Below are 18,600 nucleotides of genomic sequence, written 5' to 3'. Positions count from 1 at the left end.
CCTTAAACCAATTTTGGTTAAGCTCAGTAGATTGAATTTATAATTATGTATATTGTTTCTACAATATGAATTTTATAATATGAATTTTATGTGCAACTGATTATTAATCATATTAGCAAGCTGAATTTTAAATTATTTAATTTTTTTTTTTTTTGTACTATAGAATCATTGCCATCTGTGTTGTTTTAACTTTGCCTTATTGAGTGATACTTATGGTCATGTGATTTTTGGGCTGCTAACCACATGACTACTTTGGACCTGTATATAAGATGAAAGAAATTTTATAAGTTTGTAGTATTGAAGAAGGATTATGTCCGAAAGCTCTGCTGTGTTTTGTCATTAAAGTGGTTTTTCCTTTTGGATTGTCTGCTTGCAGTACTTTGGCACTTTTGATATTTGTTACAAACTTATGAAGGGCAGAAAAGGAAGTAAGCTATTTTTAAAGGTAGATTTATTTTTTTTTCCTAATGAGCCAATTTTTCATTTGTTGCCAGAACCACAGTTTATGTTTTATCTCCTCAGTGTACAGATTCAACACGGTATGCATCACATTAATGACTCTATTACACTTACTTACCAATGTCAATCTGTTCCACTGCCTCTTCAACTGTGACACCAGGAGAGGATACAGTTTTAACAAAGGGATACAAATTGCAGGCTACAACCCTGAAAGACAGGAAGTGTTTAACAGGTTTGTTAATTTATAAATTCAGAATTGTCTTTCACAAATTGAGTGTATCATTCACATTTACAAGATGCAATGTCATGCAAAATATTACTGAAGAAAGAAAATGTGAATACAAGAAACTCTGGTAGGAGCCACACCCCAACACACATGTACACACACCTGCCTTCCAAAACAAATCCACACTCTGTAAAGGCCTTCTTTTATAAAAATTGGTTCTTATAAGTAATGAGTCACTGTGATGCTACCATGTCTCAAGAAAACTACTGCATACACAAGCTTTGCCTAACTAAAGCCATACATGGTTTTGCTTAAGAGCCACAATTCCCTTATTAGGGCCAAACGTAACTTTCTTGCTAATTTGCAACAAGTATAATGCAAACTGCAGAACATTCCCTCCCATAAAATGCAAACATGTTCTGTATCAAACTATAGTACTACACCGGAAGCAGCATTTCTTTTTAATTATGTTATTGAAGCAAATTAGCAACTTATGACAGTGAGAGGGGGAAATTCCCAAATTTTATTTATAAAGACATCTGTGAAGAAACTGAAAAACACTGCCATCTGTGTTAGCGTGTCTGGCATGAGATTTGTGCATATTCTTATAATAGCTTGTATTGTATGCCAGCATGTCCAAATGGGGAAATGTAAATGTAGAGTATTTTCCTGTTTAAACAGAGTGCTTAAAGAATCTGTCATTGCTTTGATACAGTTATAACTGCACATGTTAGGACATGCTAAAGTACAGACTCTGTAGAATCAGCTGAACAGTGAGTGAGGTCACTGGAATTTCCTTGTTGCCGATACTGTTTAAACAGTTGATTGACAGAAAGAATCTTGTTTATAAGCTGGCAGTTATATTTTGAAATTCAACAGTGAAACTGAAGTGCAGTTTGTCAAGTACTGAGCAGTCAGTAGACACCAAGAATAGAGAACAAGAAAACTAAGCTTTCCTTGTCCTTTCTATTAAATCTTAGAGAAGATCAGGGATAGTATTTCTTTAGTTAGAATCAGGAAAGTTTAGAAGACAATTCTTGAATAATGGATTCCTATCCTGCAATTTGATTTACATTTCTGGTTATTGAATTCTAATATTTGAGAGTGGTTTTCAATTTTGTAATTTTTACTTATTAATTTTTTTCCCCATTATTTCACAATAGGCTGGGAAAAAAGAGGTTATGTCTTACCATAACGTTCCATCCGTGTTGTTGATCTTTGCTCATTACTGATGGGTTATCGGTTCCATCCTCAGAACCTTGCCGGCACATATCAAGCTCGTGTCAGTCAAAAAATCTCAAGCCAAGGTCCTACCCAGAATGCTCTATTCCCTGTTACCTCAGATCGAGTTTACAAGTTAATAGATAAAAGTAGAGGCTAGCTCTGGTCATAAAAGATCTACAAAAAGAGTACATGAAATCAACCAAGAATCTCTGGTTGGAAGTAATGGATGAACGAAGATCAACACCACAGATGGAACGTTATGGCAAGACTTCTTTATCTGATGTTGTTAATCTTCGTTCATTCCTTACTGATGGGACAGAGTCCCCAGTTACCTGTATTCCTGGGTGGCCCTCATGGAGGGACATTCCTGAACACAATGGAACCAAAGGAAGCTCTATCCCTGGAGACCAAGTCCAATTTGTAATGAAGAATAAAGGTATGATGTTTAGCCCAAGTTGCAGCTGCAAATATCATTGAGGGAAGCCTTAGCACGGAAAGCTGCTGACGTTGCCATAGATCTTGTAGAATGTGCTTTGAGTCTATGGGGCAAGGTGAGAGAGTTTTTGTTGTAGATAAAGGTAATACAATTTCTCAACCATGAAGCCAATGTAACTTTAGATACAGGATGACCCCGTCTAGGTCCAGAAAAAGCCAGAAACTGTTGGTCTGATTTACGGGTAGATTTTGTTCTGTGGAGATAAAATCTTATTTGCCTATGAACATCCAAGAAGTGCAAGCAATACTCTCCCTTGTTAGAATGGTTGGGAAAGAACACTGGGAGATCAATAGACTGTTTGATAGATCGCTCTGCACAACTTTTGGTAAAAAGGTAGAATTGGTTCTCAGTGATACCCTATCCTTATGGAAGATAAGATAAGAAGGTTTGATGCACAAGGCCTGAAATTCTGACAATCGTCTGGCTGATATGATTGCAAAAGAAAGTTTTCCAAGAGAGATATCTTACAAAACAAGAGGACGCAGGTTCAAAGGGTGGCGCTGTTAAAGCTTGCAGAACCAATGCCAAATCCAAAGGTTGTATGGGTTCTCTAAAGTGGATAACCCCTTTCAAGAAAGTCTCCTTTCAAGAAAGTCTTACAGAGTCTGTGTGACATAAGTGAAGAATCTTGAAAACAGATATGAAAATTTGAGATGGCAGCTAAATGTACATGAATAGTAGAGGCAGACACCACAGAGTGGAAAAGATGTGATAAGTAATCTAATACCACCGAGACTGGAGCTGACAAGGGGTCTATTTGCTTATCTGCTGCCCATACAGGGAACCTCTTCCACCAGACCTAATCTATCTTAACAAATGGATGATTTATGAGATGCAATAAGAATACTGCGCAGAGAGGACGAAAGGTTTTCATGCTTGGCAATCCTAGGAAGTAGAGGGTTGTTAGACTGGGGTGAATCAGACCGTGCGGATGGGACAGACACTGGTGATGGACTGAGGATCCATGATTGATCTAGTAGGTGAGGCCAGAGGAAGGGAAACCAGACTTGTCAAGGCCAATATGGAGCAATGAGGATCACTTTGCTCTTCAACTGTCATGCTCTCTCTAGAAAAATCGAGAGATGAAGGGAAGAGGTGGATAGGCATAAAGGAGACCCGAGGGCCAAGCGTGGACTAGAGCATCCCCAAGGGGGGATCAGGGCAAAGTAGTTGCTGCACTTGTAGTTGGTTGGGGAGGCAAATAGGTCACAGCAAGGCTGAGTGGTGGAAGATTTTTGCCACTATCAGAGGGTTGAGGCACCATTCGTGAGGCTGTAAAATGCATCTCCTCAATTTGTCTGCTATCACACTGGAGCACCTGGGAATGTGCGTTGCAATCAGAAAGTGGTTATGAGCTATCACCCACTGCCATATTCTCAAGGCCTCTCGGCATAGCGGGTAAGATCTGGTGCCCCCTTGTTTGTTGATGTACCAGACCACTGACATGTTGCCCGATTGGATCGCAATAGTCCCTGACAGAAGGTTGGAGTGAAGTGCTTGCAACGCTAGAAACACCGCCCTCAGTTCCAGGACACTGATATGCAAAAGGGCTTCTGTCTTTGACCAGGTGCCTTGGACAGAGTTTCCCTGAGATAGCCCCCCTCCCACCGCATCATGGCTCTCGGTAGATGGGGGGTGGTGAAAGGGCGAGACCATTGTTGGGGATTTTGAGACATCCACCAGAGTAAATCTTGCTTGCATCTCCGAGTCACACTTATTTGAAAGGACAAAGGATTTTTTGGAGAGGGTACCACTGAGTAAGAAGTAGCTATTGAAGTCTCATGTGAAATCTGGCTAGGGGGAACAATGGTGATTGAAGCTGCCACTGATCCCAATAGCTGAAGGACAGATAGAGCTGGGGATTTGTGGTGACAGAGCAATGGTTGAACTTGTCATTCTCTGAAGTCTGTGTTCTGGAAGGGATGCTGTGCAATTTCTTGCGTCCAACAGTACTCCTATGAATTCCAAAGACTGAGTTGGGGTTGTGTTGGATTTCTCCCAGTTTATAGCGATTCCCAGGCTTTGCGATGTTAAGAGAGTATAATGTAGGGCTTCTTCCAGTAGACGCTTGGTGGGGGCGGTAAGGAGCCAGTCATCTAGATATGGAAATGCCTGGAATCCTTGAAGTCGCAAGTGAGTGAGAACCACTGCCATGCCTTTTGTGAACACTCTGGGGGCTGTAGAGAGACCGAAGGGCAGGGCTCGAAACTGGTAGTGACCGGCTCATACAGAAGCGGAGGTATCTTGAGAGTTTGTCCATCTTTAATTGGTAATGCGCATTTTGAAAATCTACAGAGCAAATCCAATATTCTTCTTCCAGAAGAGGAAGGATAGACTGAACCGTGACCATCCAGAATTTCTCTGTTTTTACAAATTTGTTTAGTGTACTGAGATCCAGAATTGATCTCCAGTCCCCTGTCTTTCTTGGCACTAAAAAGAACCTAGAGTAGTCTGGATCCTATCTGGTCTGGGGGGACCGTCTAGATGACATTTTGTAGCAGCTTTTTGATTTTGTGTGCTCCTGTTTCCCTTTGACTGGGTGGAACATCGGGTAACACTCTTGATAAGACTGGGCAAAGATGGACGGGGATGTGATAGCCTCTGGATATAATCCGTTGTACCAAAAAAAGTGTCATCTTTTGCCAGGCAGCTGGGTACAAGAAAAAAATTACCCCCGACCCCATCCAGAGGTAAGCAGTCTAGCAACGCTTCAGGAGCGCTGATAGGGTTGGCCAGAGAAAGAAACTCTGGAAGCCCGGTTTCACGGACCTCCTCTGCCCGAAAGGGGAGACGGAGTTTCCCCCCTCTGCCTCTAGGGGAAAACTCGGCATGTAAAAAGTAGTGTCTTTCTGCTTTTCCCGGTTAGGGGTCGCCACAGCGGAACTCCGGTCCGCTAATGACTGGCAGTGGATTTCTATGGTGGAGAGGTGCCAGCCCAATGCCAAACCTTCAAAGAAGGCACACCCATTCACGCCAGCACCTACCTGCATGTCTTTAAATGTCACTCGACCGCAGGGAGGACATGCAGACTCCACACAGAAGGTGCTCCAGCCGAGAATCGAATGGGAGAACCTCTTACTGTGAGGCAACACTAACCTCTGCACCACCGTGGCCTCGAAAAAAACCCTGTGAGCTCTTGTACCAGATCTTTCCACTCCTCTGATTTCTGGAGTAGAATTGCAGAGGAGTGGAGTGTCAGACACCAATGGCAGACAAGGTCTTGCCATCTTGTTCGCACCGTGCCAGCGTATCCTTGACTTTAGGGCCAAACAAAGAAGTGGCCTCTATGGGTGCATTCATGAAGGAAGCCTTAAAGGAGTCCACAAAGGCGCATCCAAGCATGTAGTCTGGCGACAATCCCTGCACCTGCTGGTCTAGCCACCCCTTCCTTTGTGTGAGAAATAAGACACATGGAAAAGTTGGAAATAGACTCTAGGGTGGCTATCTGGGAAGCCACATTATCACGGACTTCGTCAGAAACAGCACCTGTCAAGGTTTCAGAGAGATGGTTGACAAGATCTCGCTGAAACCTGGTAAAATGTGCCAAATAATTCAAAGACCTTACGGCAAAGGTCGATTAAGCAAACATATGCTTCCCTAACCTGTCAATCGCCTGGAACGCCTTGTTGGGCGGATGGACAGTTTGGCTCTTCTGCCAAATCCTTCTTAGTAGCAGCTGCCACCACCACAGCGCCTACTGGAAGACCACGTGACCAGTTGGGGTGCTCTGCGCGGGGGGGGTGGGGGGGGGCGATATATTTTGTCTGGCCTCTTGGGTATTGTTTTCATGGTACCAGGAGCCTTCCATGCTCGTTGTACGATGAGCTGGATGGGATCATCAGCAGGCGGGGTGACCCAGGAGGTAGGGGGCCGGGCACGAAAAGCTTGCAGGAATACGGATTTCTCAGAGGAAGGATTAGAGGGCTTCCAGTCACCCCTCTAAGGATCTCAAGGATGTCACCAAAGGACACCTCATTACAAGGTAACCGTGGGGACCCTTCTCCAGTCATCAAAATCTGTATCTTCAGTCAATGACTCCTCAGTGGAGTCCATGTGCTTCCTTTTGCACAATGTTTTGTCGAAGTGCTTCCTTAGTGGGAGGTTCTGGGGAAGACTGCAAAGAGGGGGTCCCCTGAGGAGAGACCTGAAGCTCTTGTGCCCAGTGTCCGGGGGTTGAAGCTTGTGGCAGTTGCGGCACAGGGGGGGGGGGGGGGGACTCTGACAAATGAGCTTTGCCAGCGGAAGCAAGTGCCCTCTCCATGGCCTGGAAGGCTGGCCCGCCCAAAGAGGGGTATGAGCCTGGAACAGAGCACTGCAACCTCATAACCGGGGTCACACTCCACCCTGGCCAACCCGCCCTCAGACCAAGAGTCTCAAAAGGACCGTGAGCCGTAAGAGAGAGCATCCCTGGAAGGTACCATAGAAAATAAATAATAAATAAATAGGTGTGGAGCCAGGAATGCCCTCCCCAAAGGCACAGCCACTGGCCTGAGAAGAGCCCGATGCCCAGTGCACTGAGGGCCACAAGGATGACTCTGGTTCCAAAGTGAGATCCACTACTGGAGTCTGAGGAAGGGAAGCTGCTGTCAAAAGTAATAGGCTTTGAAACTTGAATGGAAGTCGAAGGAGTAAATGTTGGGGTTTGAGGCAAAAATACACTCCTGAATGAGGGAACATGGACTTCGACGGTTGAGAAACCTCTGGCCACAAGCAACTGGTCAAGAAGTCGCACCACATCCTGCTCAGAAAGGCTCTTTGTTGACCTCATGGAGAAGGCTGACTGCGATTATGGCTGACTGCTTGCAAAAGGATCCAGTGAACGGGAATATTTGGTCCTTGCTAATTCAACAGGTACAGAGCTCGGAGCAGAGGAAGTCTGCACAGAAGAAATCTGTGTAGAAAAGGTCCGTGCCGAAGAGGTCAGCTCTGTAGTAGTTGAAGGTGTCTGCACTGTAAAGGCAAAAGTCTGCCCTGAAGGATACGGTGTCGTAGTGGAAAGTGTCTGCACCGGCAATAAGGACGGTGCCAAGAAAGAGTGCACCAAAGTACATGTCTGTGCCGGAAAAGTCTGCACCGTGGAGTACAGAACAGTCATACTTGAGCCGAAGGTGACTGTACCAATGGTGCCGAAGGGGATTGAACCTGTACTGATGGTGCCATTATGGGTTGCGACAGAACTGTCGGAACCATAGTTGTCTGCACCGGGAACTCCCGTGCCGATATCGATAAAGGAGACATGGCTGTAGTCAGGATCATTTGGGGTGGTGCCGAGCCTGGATCCAACAGGGTCACAAGTGGCAGCGCCATAGTAATCAATTTCACCTTTTTGTGAGTAGGCTCCCTATGATCTCCAGATGGAGAAGATGGGAGTGACTTCAATGAAGAGGAAGAATGCCTTTTGTGGGGTGTAAAGGAGGGGTGAGCCCTCCGACACAGAAATAGCCTCAGAGAAAGGAGACCTTTCAAAATTAACTTATTCTTCCTCTCACAGAGTCCTGGTAGAGAAATTTTTACAAATCCCACGTGGAGGATCTAGAGTCAAGTGGGAGACATTAAAACAGTAGACAAGTCATGGCCATCGGAAAGTAGTAACTTACAGCCGCAGTCCTTGCACTGCTTGAAAACAACGGAACTCTTCTTATCCGACATAGTTGGTGTGGAGAAGCACAGTAGCACAAGGAAGAATAAAGGCTACCCAAGAAAAGAGTAAAAAGAGAAAAAGGAAGAATACCAATGATGGCAATGGAGAATTACCACAAGGTAAGAAGAGAGCAATAAAGGGAAAAGATTAGAGGGAGAGAGTCTAAAGTGTGCGATAGGGTAGAAATATTAGAATAAACTTTTGAGAAAAGTTTACAGTAACATATAAACTGTCAAAACATCAGACACTTGGCTGAGAGTGGCTTGACACGGCTGTTCAGCAATGTGGCAAACGAGATCTGAGGTAACAGGGAGTACAGCATTCTGGATAGGACCCTGGCTCGAGAGTTTTTGGCGGACACAAGCTTGATACTGGCTGGCTCGGTTCTGAGGATGGAACCGATAACCCATCAGTACATCAGATCCAGTGTTTTTCTTTAGCGATTAGAGAGTGTGCTTCTACCACTTCGATGCTCCCCAGGTCACCCAGAGGCCTAGCTGTTCGGGTCATAGCTATCATTTAATCATTTTCATAATTCTTCACCCCTTTTGAAGGGCATGAAGGCCCTCTGAATGGTGGCAGCATTTCTGTATTTATTTTGGGAAATAGGCACAGCTGGAAATCTGTCAGGCTTTCTCAGAAGTGTTTGGATGTGTGAGACTGAGTGAGAGTAAATCGGAGGTCTTAAATTGGGACACTTTACTCTGAAGTGTGTAATAAGAAAAATACATTTGGTTGGACAGAGGTACATAGTCTAGTTCCAGAGAAAAATAGAGCATGTTCCTTTGTGCTCCTAAGGGAAAATTGGGATTATTTCAGTAGTGAGGATTGAAGCTCCTTAGTTACTGACCCAGGATAGTAAGGGATGCCATTTAATTGGTGGCAGTGTAGTGGATATTAGCCAGACGCTACATAATTGGTGCCAGTGGTGTGGGATTTTTAACTGGAGTCCAGTGGCCTGTGGATAGTGGTCATTATGGTGTGCACTCATCAGCCACAAGGTAAACATTCAGAATTTCAATCCACCACAGTTTTAATTTATTTTTTAGTTAAATAGTCAGGGATAGCAAGCAAGGATGTCAGCAGAAGATTTTAGCAAGCGGACAAAAATCCAGGTGGCCAAGGAATCTGAAGCCAAAGGATTTATGCCAACTGGACCAAAGAAGCAATAATTTCAGCCTTGGTTGCAGCCAAAGCTCAGACCAGCCGGAGGATATCCAGTTTGGTGTTAGTGATGTGCAGCCTGCAGAGACAAGACCGTCCTCATTTTCTTCACAGAACCTAAGAATCTGTCTAGAGTTAAGGAGACATGAACTGGAGGCTGAGGAAAGGGAAAAGTAGCGAGAATATCAACTGGAGGATGCGGAGAAACAGCGTCAACATAAACTGAAGGTCAGACATTTAGAAGCAGAGGAAAACGAGAGGCAGTGCCAGCATGAAATGAGCTACAAAACCCTTTGAGAGGGTCATAGAGGTAATGGAGAAGGGAATAACAGGACCCCAGAAGCTGAAAACTTCAATAAACTTTTTCCTCAGGACAGGGATGGGGATAACAGATTTATTCATATTTTTGAGAAGGTATGTAGATAATATCCGGTGTCCCTGTTTTATCGGTAAAGGCTCTGGCAGAGGAAAAAGGTTATGTCCCTTAAAAGGAACACCAACTGCTGCACTCGTCTAGGCTTCTAATGATCCTGAATCAACACTACTAGTTGCATGAGCCAAAAGACTAGTGGAGGCCATAGAGTTATCTGCAGCTATTACCATAGCTGTACTCGCAGGGCAAGATCCTCGCAACGCTGATTTCACTCAAAAGGGAGTTAATGCTTGTCGGTATTTACCAGTTCCTGATCTCTCTAAATCTTTTAATGCCCTACAAGATGATGTTCCCAACTGAATCCATGTTGTATTAGTACTTGCTGACAAAGATTTCTCTTTTCGTGTCGCAAAACCCATTCTGTACTGAATTGTTGTTGTCTTTTGACTGAATTTGGATAAGCAGTATTTAATGGTTTTGCTCATGTAACATATATGTACAACGTTTGAGTAGTATGAAACAACTGTATCAATTTTGGAATCCTGAATTTCCTGACTGTTGAAATCCATCTAAAGTGAACGCTTACTTTCCCAGTGCTGTACTGGTCCCTTGAGCAGAACCTGTACTAACACTCAAAAGAACCAAAGTTTTGTCATGCCACGTGTACATCATTCCCTGGTGTATCCTGCCTTGAGATTTCCTGACTGCTGACAAACACTTTCCCTCCACCCCACCTGCCTCTCACTACCTCACCACTTTCCCTCCACCCCACCTGCCTCTCACTACCTCACCACTTTCCCTCCACCCCACCTGCCTCTCACTACCTCACCACTTCCCTCCTAAGTCCCTTAACCTCCTCTCTATTACATCCAACAGGCCCCACCTATCATGCACTCTCCTACTCCTAAAATCTTTATTTCCACTTCCTCCCTCATCCTTCTACTTCCTCTATACCATGCCACCTCCTATACTCACTTCCATCTATACCCTCCACCTCTGCCTCCCCACCTCCCCCACACAACACACTTCCATAACATCTCAGCCTCTTTAGTTCCCTCCTCTTCAAAGTAAAACTTCTCCCAATCACTACTAAATACTACAAACCCAGACCTTTTCATTACCAGACACTTCTAACCAAGTACAAACCAAAATAACTTATTCCTTATCTCACTTATCTCTGCTTAGCCGGTGACATTCACCCTAATCCAGGACTAAACTTCTCACCTACTAACCACACTAGCTCCCACAATAATTCCAATAATAAATACCTCTAATTCCACCAATAAATACCTCAAATTCCTCAACATCAACGTCCAAAGCCTAAAAAATAAAAACAGTTTCATGCCTGGCTCACTCAACTCACCTGACATTGTAGCCATCTCTGAAACCTGGCTAAAACCTCCCATAAGGGACTCAATTCCTTCCCCCTGGATTTCAATCTCTTCGATCTGACCGTCTAAGGACTCGAGGTGGTGGTGTTGCACTAGTCTACTCCAACCAGCTGTCCTTTACTCCATATCCTAATCCCATCCCTTCTTTTAATAATGCTGAACTTGTAGCAGGTCTTCTAAAAATTAACTATCATAAAAGCATCTGCTTCATTTCCCTCAATATTCCCTCCAGGTAACACCAACACCCTGGAAGACATCCTGTCTTGGGCCTCCTCAAATATTAAACTGGAAACCTACATATTGGGTGATGTAAATATAGACTGGAACAGAATCAACAACCCTAACCCCACCATGTCAATCTATTTAACTACACTCTACTTACTAACACCATCACTAGACCCAACAAAACCAACCCCCCAGGCTCTATACTAGACTGGATCCTAGTATCTCATCCCAATAAAGTGATACAATCTGGTGTCATACCAGACCCATTAGACCACCACCTCCCTGACTTTACCCATCGAGCTTCCCTCACCCCCCCCACTCTCTCACGAGTTTATCCACACTCAGAACCTCTCTAACTTTAACCCTACTACCTTCTCTGATTCATTCAGGAATACCAATTGGAACCCCTGAAAACTCTTCCATTAGACTCAGCCGTTGACTTTTTCAATTCAACTTTCTTAAATGTCCTTAACTCCCTAGCTCCAGTAAGAACAAAGAGTAAAAACTAAGACCACCCCGTGGCTTACCAAATATACCAAAAAGATTATGCTACAAAGAGATAAAACCTGGAAAACATACCTCCAAACTAAATAACCAGACATCTTACTTAAATACAAACTAAGAAACCTTGTCAAAAAACAAGTTATCAAAGATAAAAAGTCCTATTACATCAAAATGCAAACAATCATGCAAACCCCCCCCCCAAAATTTGGAACTCTATCAACTCTCTCCTTAGGCCAGGTACTAAAAACAATCCCTGCCCCGACACCAGCAAATCTGACCTTGAAATTGCATCACTATTCAACACCTTCTTCACCACTTCTATTGCTGAGCTAACTAAGACCTTTACCAACAACTCTCAACACCACCCCAACCAAACATCCTCTCTCTCCTCTCCCCCTTACTTTCGAACTCAAAACCCATTTCCAACTACCAAATAAAGAAGCTACTCTAAACTAAAGCCTTGCTCCAATGCCCCAGACAACATTCCCTCCTCCTCCTTAAAAATAGCCTTCGATGGTATTGCTCTCCCTATTAGCATCCTGATCAATAGATCCCTACTTGAATCCTATGTACCCAAACTATGACACACTGCATATATTCTTCCACTTCATAAGGGTGGCAAAAACTGTAACGTATCTAATTTCCGCCCCATAGCCATACTTTCCCCTCTCTCTAAACTCCTTGAAAAATGCATCCACCTTCAGCTCTTGCCATTCCTTACCAAACACCAGCTGCTCTCTCCTACCAAACACGGTTTCCACCTAGGACATAGTACCAACACTGCCCTTCTTTCACAGTCAATTTAGCCAGTGACTCCGGTAATTTAGTATACTCAGTTCTGTTTGACTTATCTAAAGCTTTTGATACCATCTCCCACACCCACCTTCTAAATCATCTGTCATCTCAATCTCTCCCACAAAACTCTCTCCTGGTTTTCCAGCTATCTTTCCGACAGGTCCCAGGCTGTCAAATGGGGCCAGGGCACCTCCACCTTCCATCCTACCACCACTGAGTATCCCAAGGATCCATACTTGGCCCAATTCTATTCAACATCTTTATTAATGACTTTTACAAGGCCATACCAAATACTAAAATTGTTAAATATGCTGACTTTGATCTGCGGCACCTCCAACTTAACAGATCTCTAACTAGACACAAACAGCCTTCCCTACTACCGAAAACTGGATGCTCCAAAATCACCTCTCATTAAATGCTAACAAAACTAAAAACCTTCCATTCTCTTCTTCTAAGTCCTCCCCTACTGATAAAAACTCATTCCAAATAATTAGCCATAACTCCATTTTAGAGGTCGTTCCCTCCGCCAAACTTCTTGGTGCAACTATTGATGAACACCTAAAATTTAATACTCACGTCAAGCTAAACAAGAAAAACACACCTAAAACTCTGCCTACTTTATAGAAACAACCACTTCCTCTCTCCTGCTACCAGACTAACTCTCGCCACTTCTTATCTCCTTCCCTCTCTACTGTATGGCGCCCCTCTGCTTACTAATTTATCCTCCTCACTATCCTCCAAACTAGAAATATGTTACAATAAAATCTCCAGATTTGCTACCAAAGCCAATCTTTCGCTCATCACTGTTCCTTCCCTTCACTCATTAAACTGGCTTGAACTCCATAACCAACTTGACTTTCTCCAAATCACGACTGCCTATAGACTACTATTCCAACCTACCAAGTGCCCTGCACTATCCAATATCCTACAACCATATACTCCCCATAGAACACTTAGACCTACCCACCAAAACCTAATCACAATCCACAAACCCAAGCACCCAGCTGGTCAACTTCTGCTTTTCTTCACCTTAGCAAAAAAATGGAATGCTCTTCCCTCCACTCTTAGGACCTGCGATAACCTCGAAAACTTTAAAACCCTTCTTCATTCTCACCTTTACTCAAACAGGAAATGCAACTGTACTCTTCTCCCTATACCTCTCAAGGTCTCCTACACTTTTACTCCTGGTTAACCTCCTCACCTAGCTAATCTTGCTCATTTGTATTATGTATACATAACTATACTGTAAAATCTAGCCTCAAGGCCATTTGCCTGTTTTTTTTACACCTAAACAAAATTATAATAGTTTCTTTATGAATGCTACATGTTCTGTCAGTTATGCACAGTTTCTTAGCAATTTTTCATGTAACTATGTATTGTTGGAGCTTTTCTCCCCGGGCCTTCACTGAAAACAGGCTCCCAGAGCCCAGTGGACCTCTCCGGTCATCAAACTGGAATAAATAAATAAAATAAAATATGATGTTGACCACGAGCTCTGGGTTCGGCTCCTGACTCCCTTACTCCATAGGTAAAGCTGTAAAGGCTGTAGCAAAGTTAAATGATGTAGCTTGACTTATGAAAAAGTGAAGTGTTCCTTGCTTGACTGTTTCTAGCTTACACATTAAACGTTTAAGAAAATGTCTCGTGAGCACAGACGCAAGGCAGATGAAAGTGTTATGTGATTATATTGCTGGCTTAAGTACATACTTTCACAGATGGGCGAGTGGGTGTCAGATCACCACTTCTGAGAGACTGGCAGATCTTCTGGTGAGGGAACAAGCCCTTAATACTTTGCCTAATGAAATGAGAGTCTGGTTAGCAGACCTCAAGTGCAACTCTGCAGAAAAGTTGTAGAGAAAAGGGGATCTCTACTTGGCAAGCAACACAGTACACCAGTAACAAGGGAAACTACTAATCCAAGTGCAAGGTTAGGGATTAGATGTTTCAAGTGTAAACAGAGGGGGGACACAGCAGTCAAGTATCCATCGAGGAAAAGTGAGAAACAGAAGGTGAAGGAGCCAGCAAGTGGTGATAAACTGCCAGTGGCAAGTTGTTTAGAAACAACTGGGATGCCAAATTATCACCAAAATTTATATCCAATCTTAGTAGATGGTAAACGGGTAACTGGGACACAGCTTCTGATATAACCACTGTGAGGCCTGCAGTAGTTAGAGAAGAGCAGTACTTGCTTGGGCAGTCCACCCCAGTCAGTGCACTGGGAGGGACCACATTCCAAATACCTTTGGCTAGGGTTCATCTCGACTGGGAGGGTGGAAGAGGAACCAAGCAAGTAGGTGTGTTTGAGGACATTCCTACAGATTTCCTGATCGGGAATGACCGATGATGCAGAATCTTGTGTACATGCAGTGACACGCAGTTAGGTCCAGCAGTCAGAGACCTTGAAAGATCTCATACCTGCAGCTGGGACTGGCATGGTGGCTGTTTCAGAGAAGGTGCTATCTGACAGCAGTAAGTCTGAACGTGAGCCACAGCTGCTGGTGGGTTCAGGTACTGATGTTCCCTTGGACAATGACTGCGAGGACAGAGAATGGACTCCTGGAGGTGAGCTAGAAGGTGAAGTGATATGGCAGCTGGTAGTGTCTAGAGCCTACTGTCTGCCACTCAGCCATAATGCAGGACATTCCTTCCTTAGGACATTTGGGCATAAGACATACTCTGCAAAATTTCTATTTGGTCTAGGATGTGGTGGGATACTGTAAGACTTGTGAACAGTGCCAAAAAGTTGGTAAAGCAGGGAACAAGGATAAGGCTCTGTTAATGCCTTTGCTTTGCCGGTTATTGAAAATCCATTTCAGAGAGAGTGGCTTTGGATATTGTGGGACCCCTGGGTACTCCAGGTTCTAAAGGAAAGAAATACACCTTGGTGGTAGTAGACTATTCTACCAGAGCCTGAGGCAAGTACTTTGATAGAAATCTTTCAGCACAGTAGGTTTTCCATGGGAAATCCTGATGGAGGTGTCAACTTCATGTCACACCTGCTGACTTGTCTGTGGAAGCAATGTGGCGTGAAACATGTAAAGACCAACCCCTACCATCCCCAGACTAATGGTCTTGTGGACATGTTAAACTACATTGAAGACTATGCTACAGACATTTGCAGACCAGTTCAAAAGGGAGTGATACGGCAATTTCTTCCACAGGGGTGTTCAAAAGGGAGTGGCACAAGTATTTGTCCCTCTGTGAGTACAAGTACCACCACAGGAATCTACAGGTTTTTCACATTTTGAGTTTTTATATGATCATAGGGTGAGGGGGCCTTTAGATTTAATTCAAAAGGAGTGGGAATGTGAGTGAATCTCACAATGTCTGCTGTGGCTTATGCTCTCAACTTTTGGACAAGACTTAAGGAAGCTCATGGGCTTAGCTCAAGAGAATCTAGCAGTGGCTCAACAAGAGAGTAGTATGACAGGAATGCTCTGACTCTGGAGTATGCTGAGGGACAGAAGGTAATGGGGTACTTGTTCCTGCTAGAAACAAGTTATAAGCATCTTGAGGGAGACCATTTGAGGTGGTGAGAAAAATCAATGATGTGAACTACATGGTAAATTTGGTAGTCAGGAGACAACAGCACAAAATGTACCATGTGAATACGATTAAGCCTTATGACAGGGAGGCCCCTAGTATTGAGCACTCGTACTGGATGGCAAGAAGAGTCTGAAAGGTTCATAGGTTGGTACTAGGCTATCAGCCCTACGGTCTATACAAGCCTAGCCATTACAATTCCCTGGCTATTTCTTCCCATGCTATTTACTTCAATGGACCCCTGTCTAGCAGGGCGACTGACCTGATCCCTGGGGTGAATTTCCTTTCTCCCATCCAATAGTCAAGGTTCCTTTTGAAGAGGGCCAAAGAGGCACTCTGCTTGACATGTATGGGCAACCTATTCCAGAGTCTGGGGAGTCTCTGGGTCAGGAACCTATCCCTCCAGCATGTTTTGTTTATTGTGATGACAAAGTTTAGATCCCTGGAGCTTGTGGCTCTGAGGGATTGGGAGAAGTGTAGCATGTCCAACAGCTCAGGGTTTGACTTGGCCTTGTATGTTAAGTAGAGATCGCCTCTGAGTAGACGGTGTGTGACAGAGTATAGCTGGATTTTTTTAAGGTGGTCAGCATAGGGCAACTGCTTTAGACCTGTGATTCTTTGCGGCCTTTCCGGTTGTTGTAGATGTCTTGAGAGGTACATACCAAACGGGGCATTGAATTCTATAATGGGTCTAATGAGGGATGAGTACAGTGGGACAATGACCTTTTTCTGGATGAAAAGCCCTTCGTGATGAGGTGTGCCACATAGAAGGATTTCCTGACTGTTGTGGCAATGTGGTTATCGAAGGTGAGACCACTGTCCACCTGTGTCCCCAAGTCTCTTATCACAGTGTTTAGTGTACTACCACCTATATGGTAATTCATGGGTACATGTTTTTTTCCCCAAAGGCGATAACTTAGTTATGTACTTACCATAACGATAGATGTATGTGATCCATCTCGCCTACATTCAATACTGATGGGTTCGGAGCAGAGAATCCGCTCCGACTCGGCCGTTCTGACTAGCACGAAGTCTCTCATTGGCTGGGCCAACCCTATATCCCAGGATGCACCACGCCCAAAACACCAGATCTAGTTTGCCCCCAACACATTCTTCCACCCACAGAACACACAAGAGACAAGTGCAAGAGGAGAGAAAAAATAATATCCTCATGGGAATCAAACAATACTTGTCTCCTCCAAATCCAACAGGAAGGGGGAAGGAGGGCAGGTATGTAAGAATGTAGGAGAGATGGATCACATACATCTATCGTTATGGTAAGTACATAACTAAGAGACGTAATGTGATCCTATCTCGCCTACATTCAATACTGATGGGACAGCGTCCCTAGCACCTAAATCCTGGAAGGCTCACTGGAAAACACTCCTGAGCACTGTGGAACCAAAGGAAGCACAACCTCTAGATGCCATGTCCAATTTATAATGAGAAATAAAGGTATGTGGAGAAGACCAAGTAGCCGCTGCACAAATCTCATCCACGGACAGCCTAGCGTGAAAGGCCACAAGTTGCCATAGCCCTGGTAGAATGCACCTTCACTGAAAAGAAAAGATTCCTACCCTTCAATGCATAAATGAATGAAATGCAATCTCTAATCCACTTAGCGATGGTGGCCTTGGTTACAGATCTGCCAATTCTGTTGTGCGAAAAGGACACAAACTGGTCCGATTTTCTCTCCTGTTGTGTCCTATTCAAATAAAACCTCAATTGTCTATGTACATCCAACTGGTTAAATATGTATTCTGCTTTGTTGGAAAATTGTGGAAAAAAAGACTGGTAGCTCAATAGCCTGTTGGAGACCAAATGCAGAAGACACCTTAGGGAGAAAGGAAGGATTTAGTCTTAGAGATACTCTGTTGTGAAAAATCAAATAAGGAGGTTTGACAGAAAGGGCTTGAAGCTCTGATACCCTTCTAGCTGAAGTAATGGCTACCAAAAATGCAGTCTTCCATAAGAATTTTAATTTGCAAGTGGCTGCAGGCTCGAAGGGAGGAGACGTCAAAGCTCAGAGCACCATGTCCCATGGTAGAACGGGTTGCGAAATTGGGGGGCAAATTAACTAGGCTCCTTTTAGAAAGGCTTTACACAGCTTATGACCCATGATGGAAGGCTCATGAGCTACGTGATGGAGATCGCTGCCAATTGAACCTTTATAGTGGAGACAGCGGAACCCTATCTAAAAAGTGCCGCCAAGAAATCCAACACCGCTGACACAGGGGCTGTGAGGGGATTAAGGTCACGCTGCTCAGCCCAAATAGCAAACCTCCAAAAAAAAAATATGCCATCAAGTTCTCTTCAACTCTCAAATGTAGTAACCCTACTTGTTTTTACAAACTATATTGTATGTATTTTTTTATTTGTAATCTTTATTTGCATTCTGTAACCTATATTGTATTATACTGTTCTTGGAGCTTTATTCTGTAACCTATATTCTATTATACTGTTCTTGGAGCTTTTCTCCCCGGGCCACTGAAAATGGGCACTTCATGGCCCAGTGGACTTCCCCGGTAATCAAACTGAAATAAATAAATAAATAAATAA

The 18,600-nt window shown here is 43.9% G+C and overlaps 1 protein-coding gene across 1 annotated transcript in view; it reads right to left on the bottom strand.

Annotated features, from left to right (window-relative positions):
• The window catches only part of ATIC (5-aminoimidazole-4-carboxamide ribonucleotide formyltransferase/IMP cyclohydrolase), a 1,003,526-nt gene that overhangs the window by 887,687 nt on the left and 97,239 nt on the right, over positions 1-18,600 (bottom strand). Inside the window, exon 5 of the mRNA XM_044075723.1 lies at positions 578-666. Within this exon, the coding sequence (XP_043931658.1) occupies positions 578-666 (89 nt within the window). The remainder of the gene's footprint in view (positions 1-577; positions 667-18,600) is intronic.

Source organism: Protopterus annectens, chromosome 6.part1, assembly GCF_019279795.1.
Source record: "Protopterus annectens isolate FY-2018-M chromosome 6.part1, PAN1.0, whole genome shotgun sequence".
NCBI lineage: Eukaryota > Metazoa > Chordata > Ceratodontiformes > Protopteridae > Protopterus > Protopterus annectens.
This window is presented reverse-complemented; position numbering and strand designations above follow the sequence as displayed.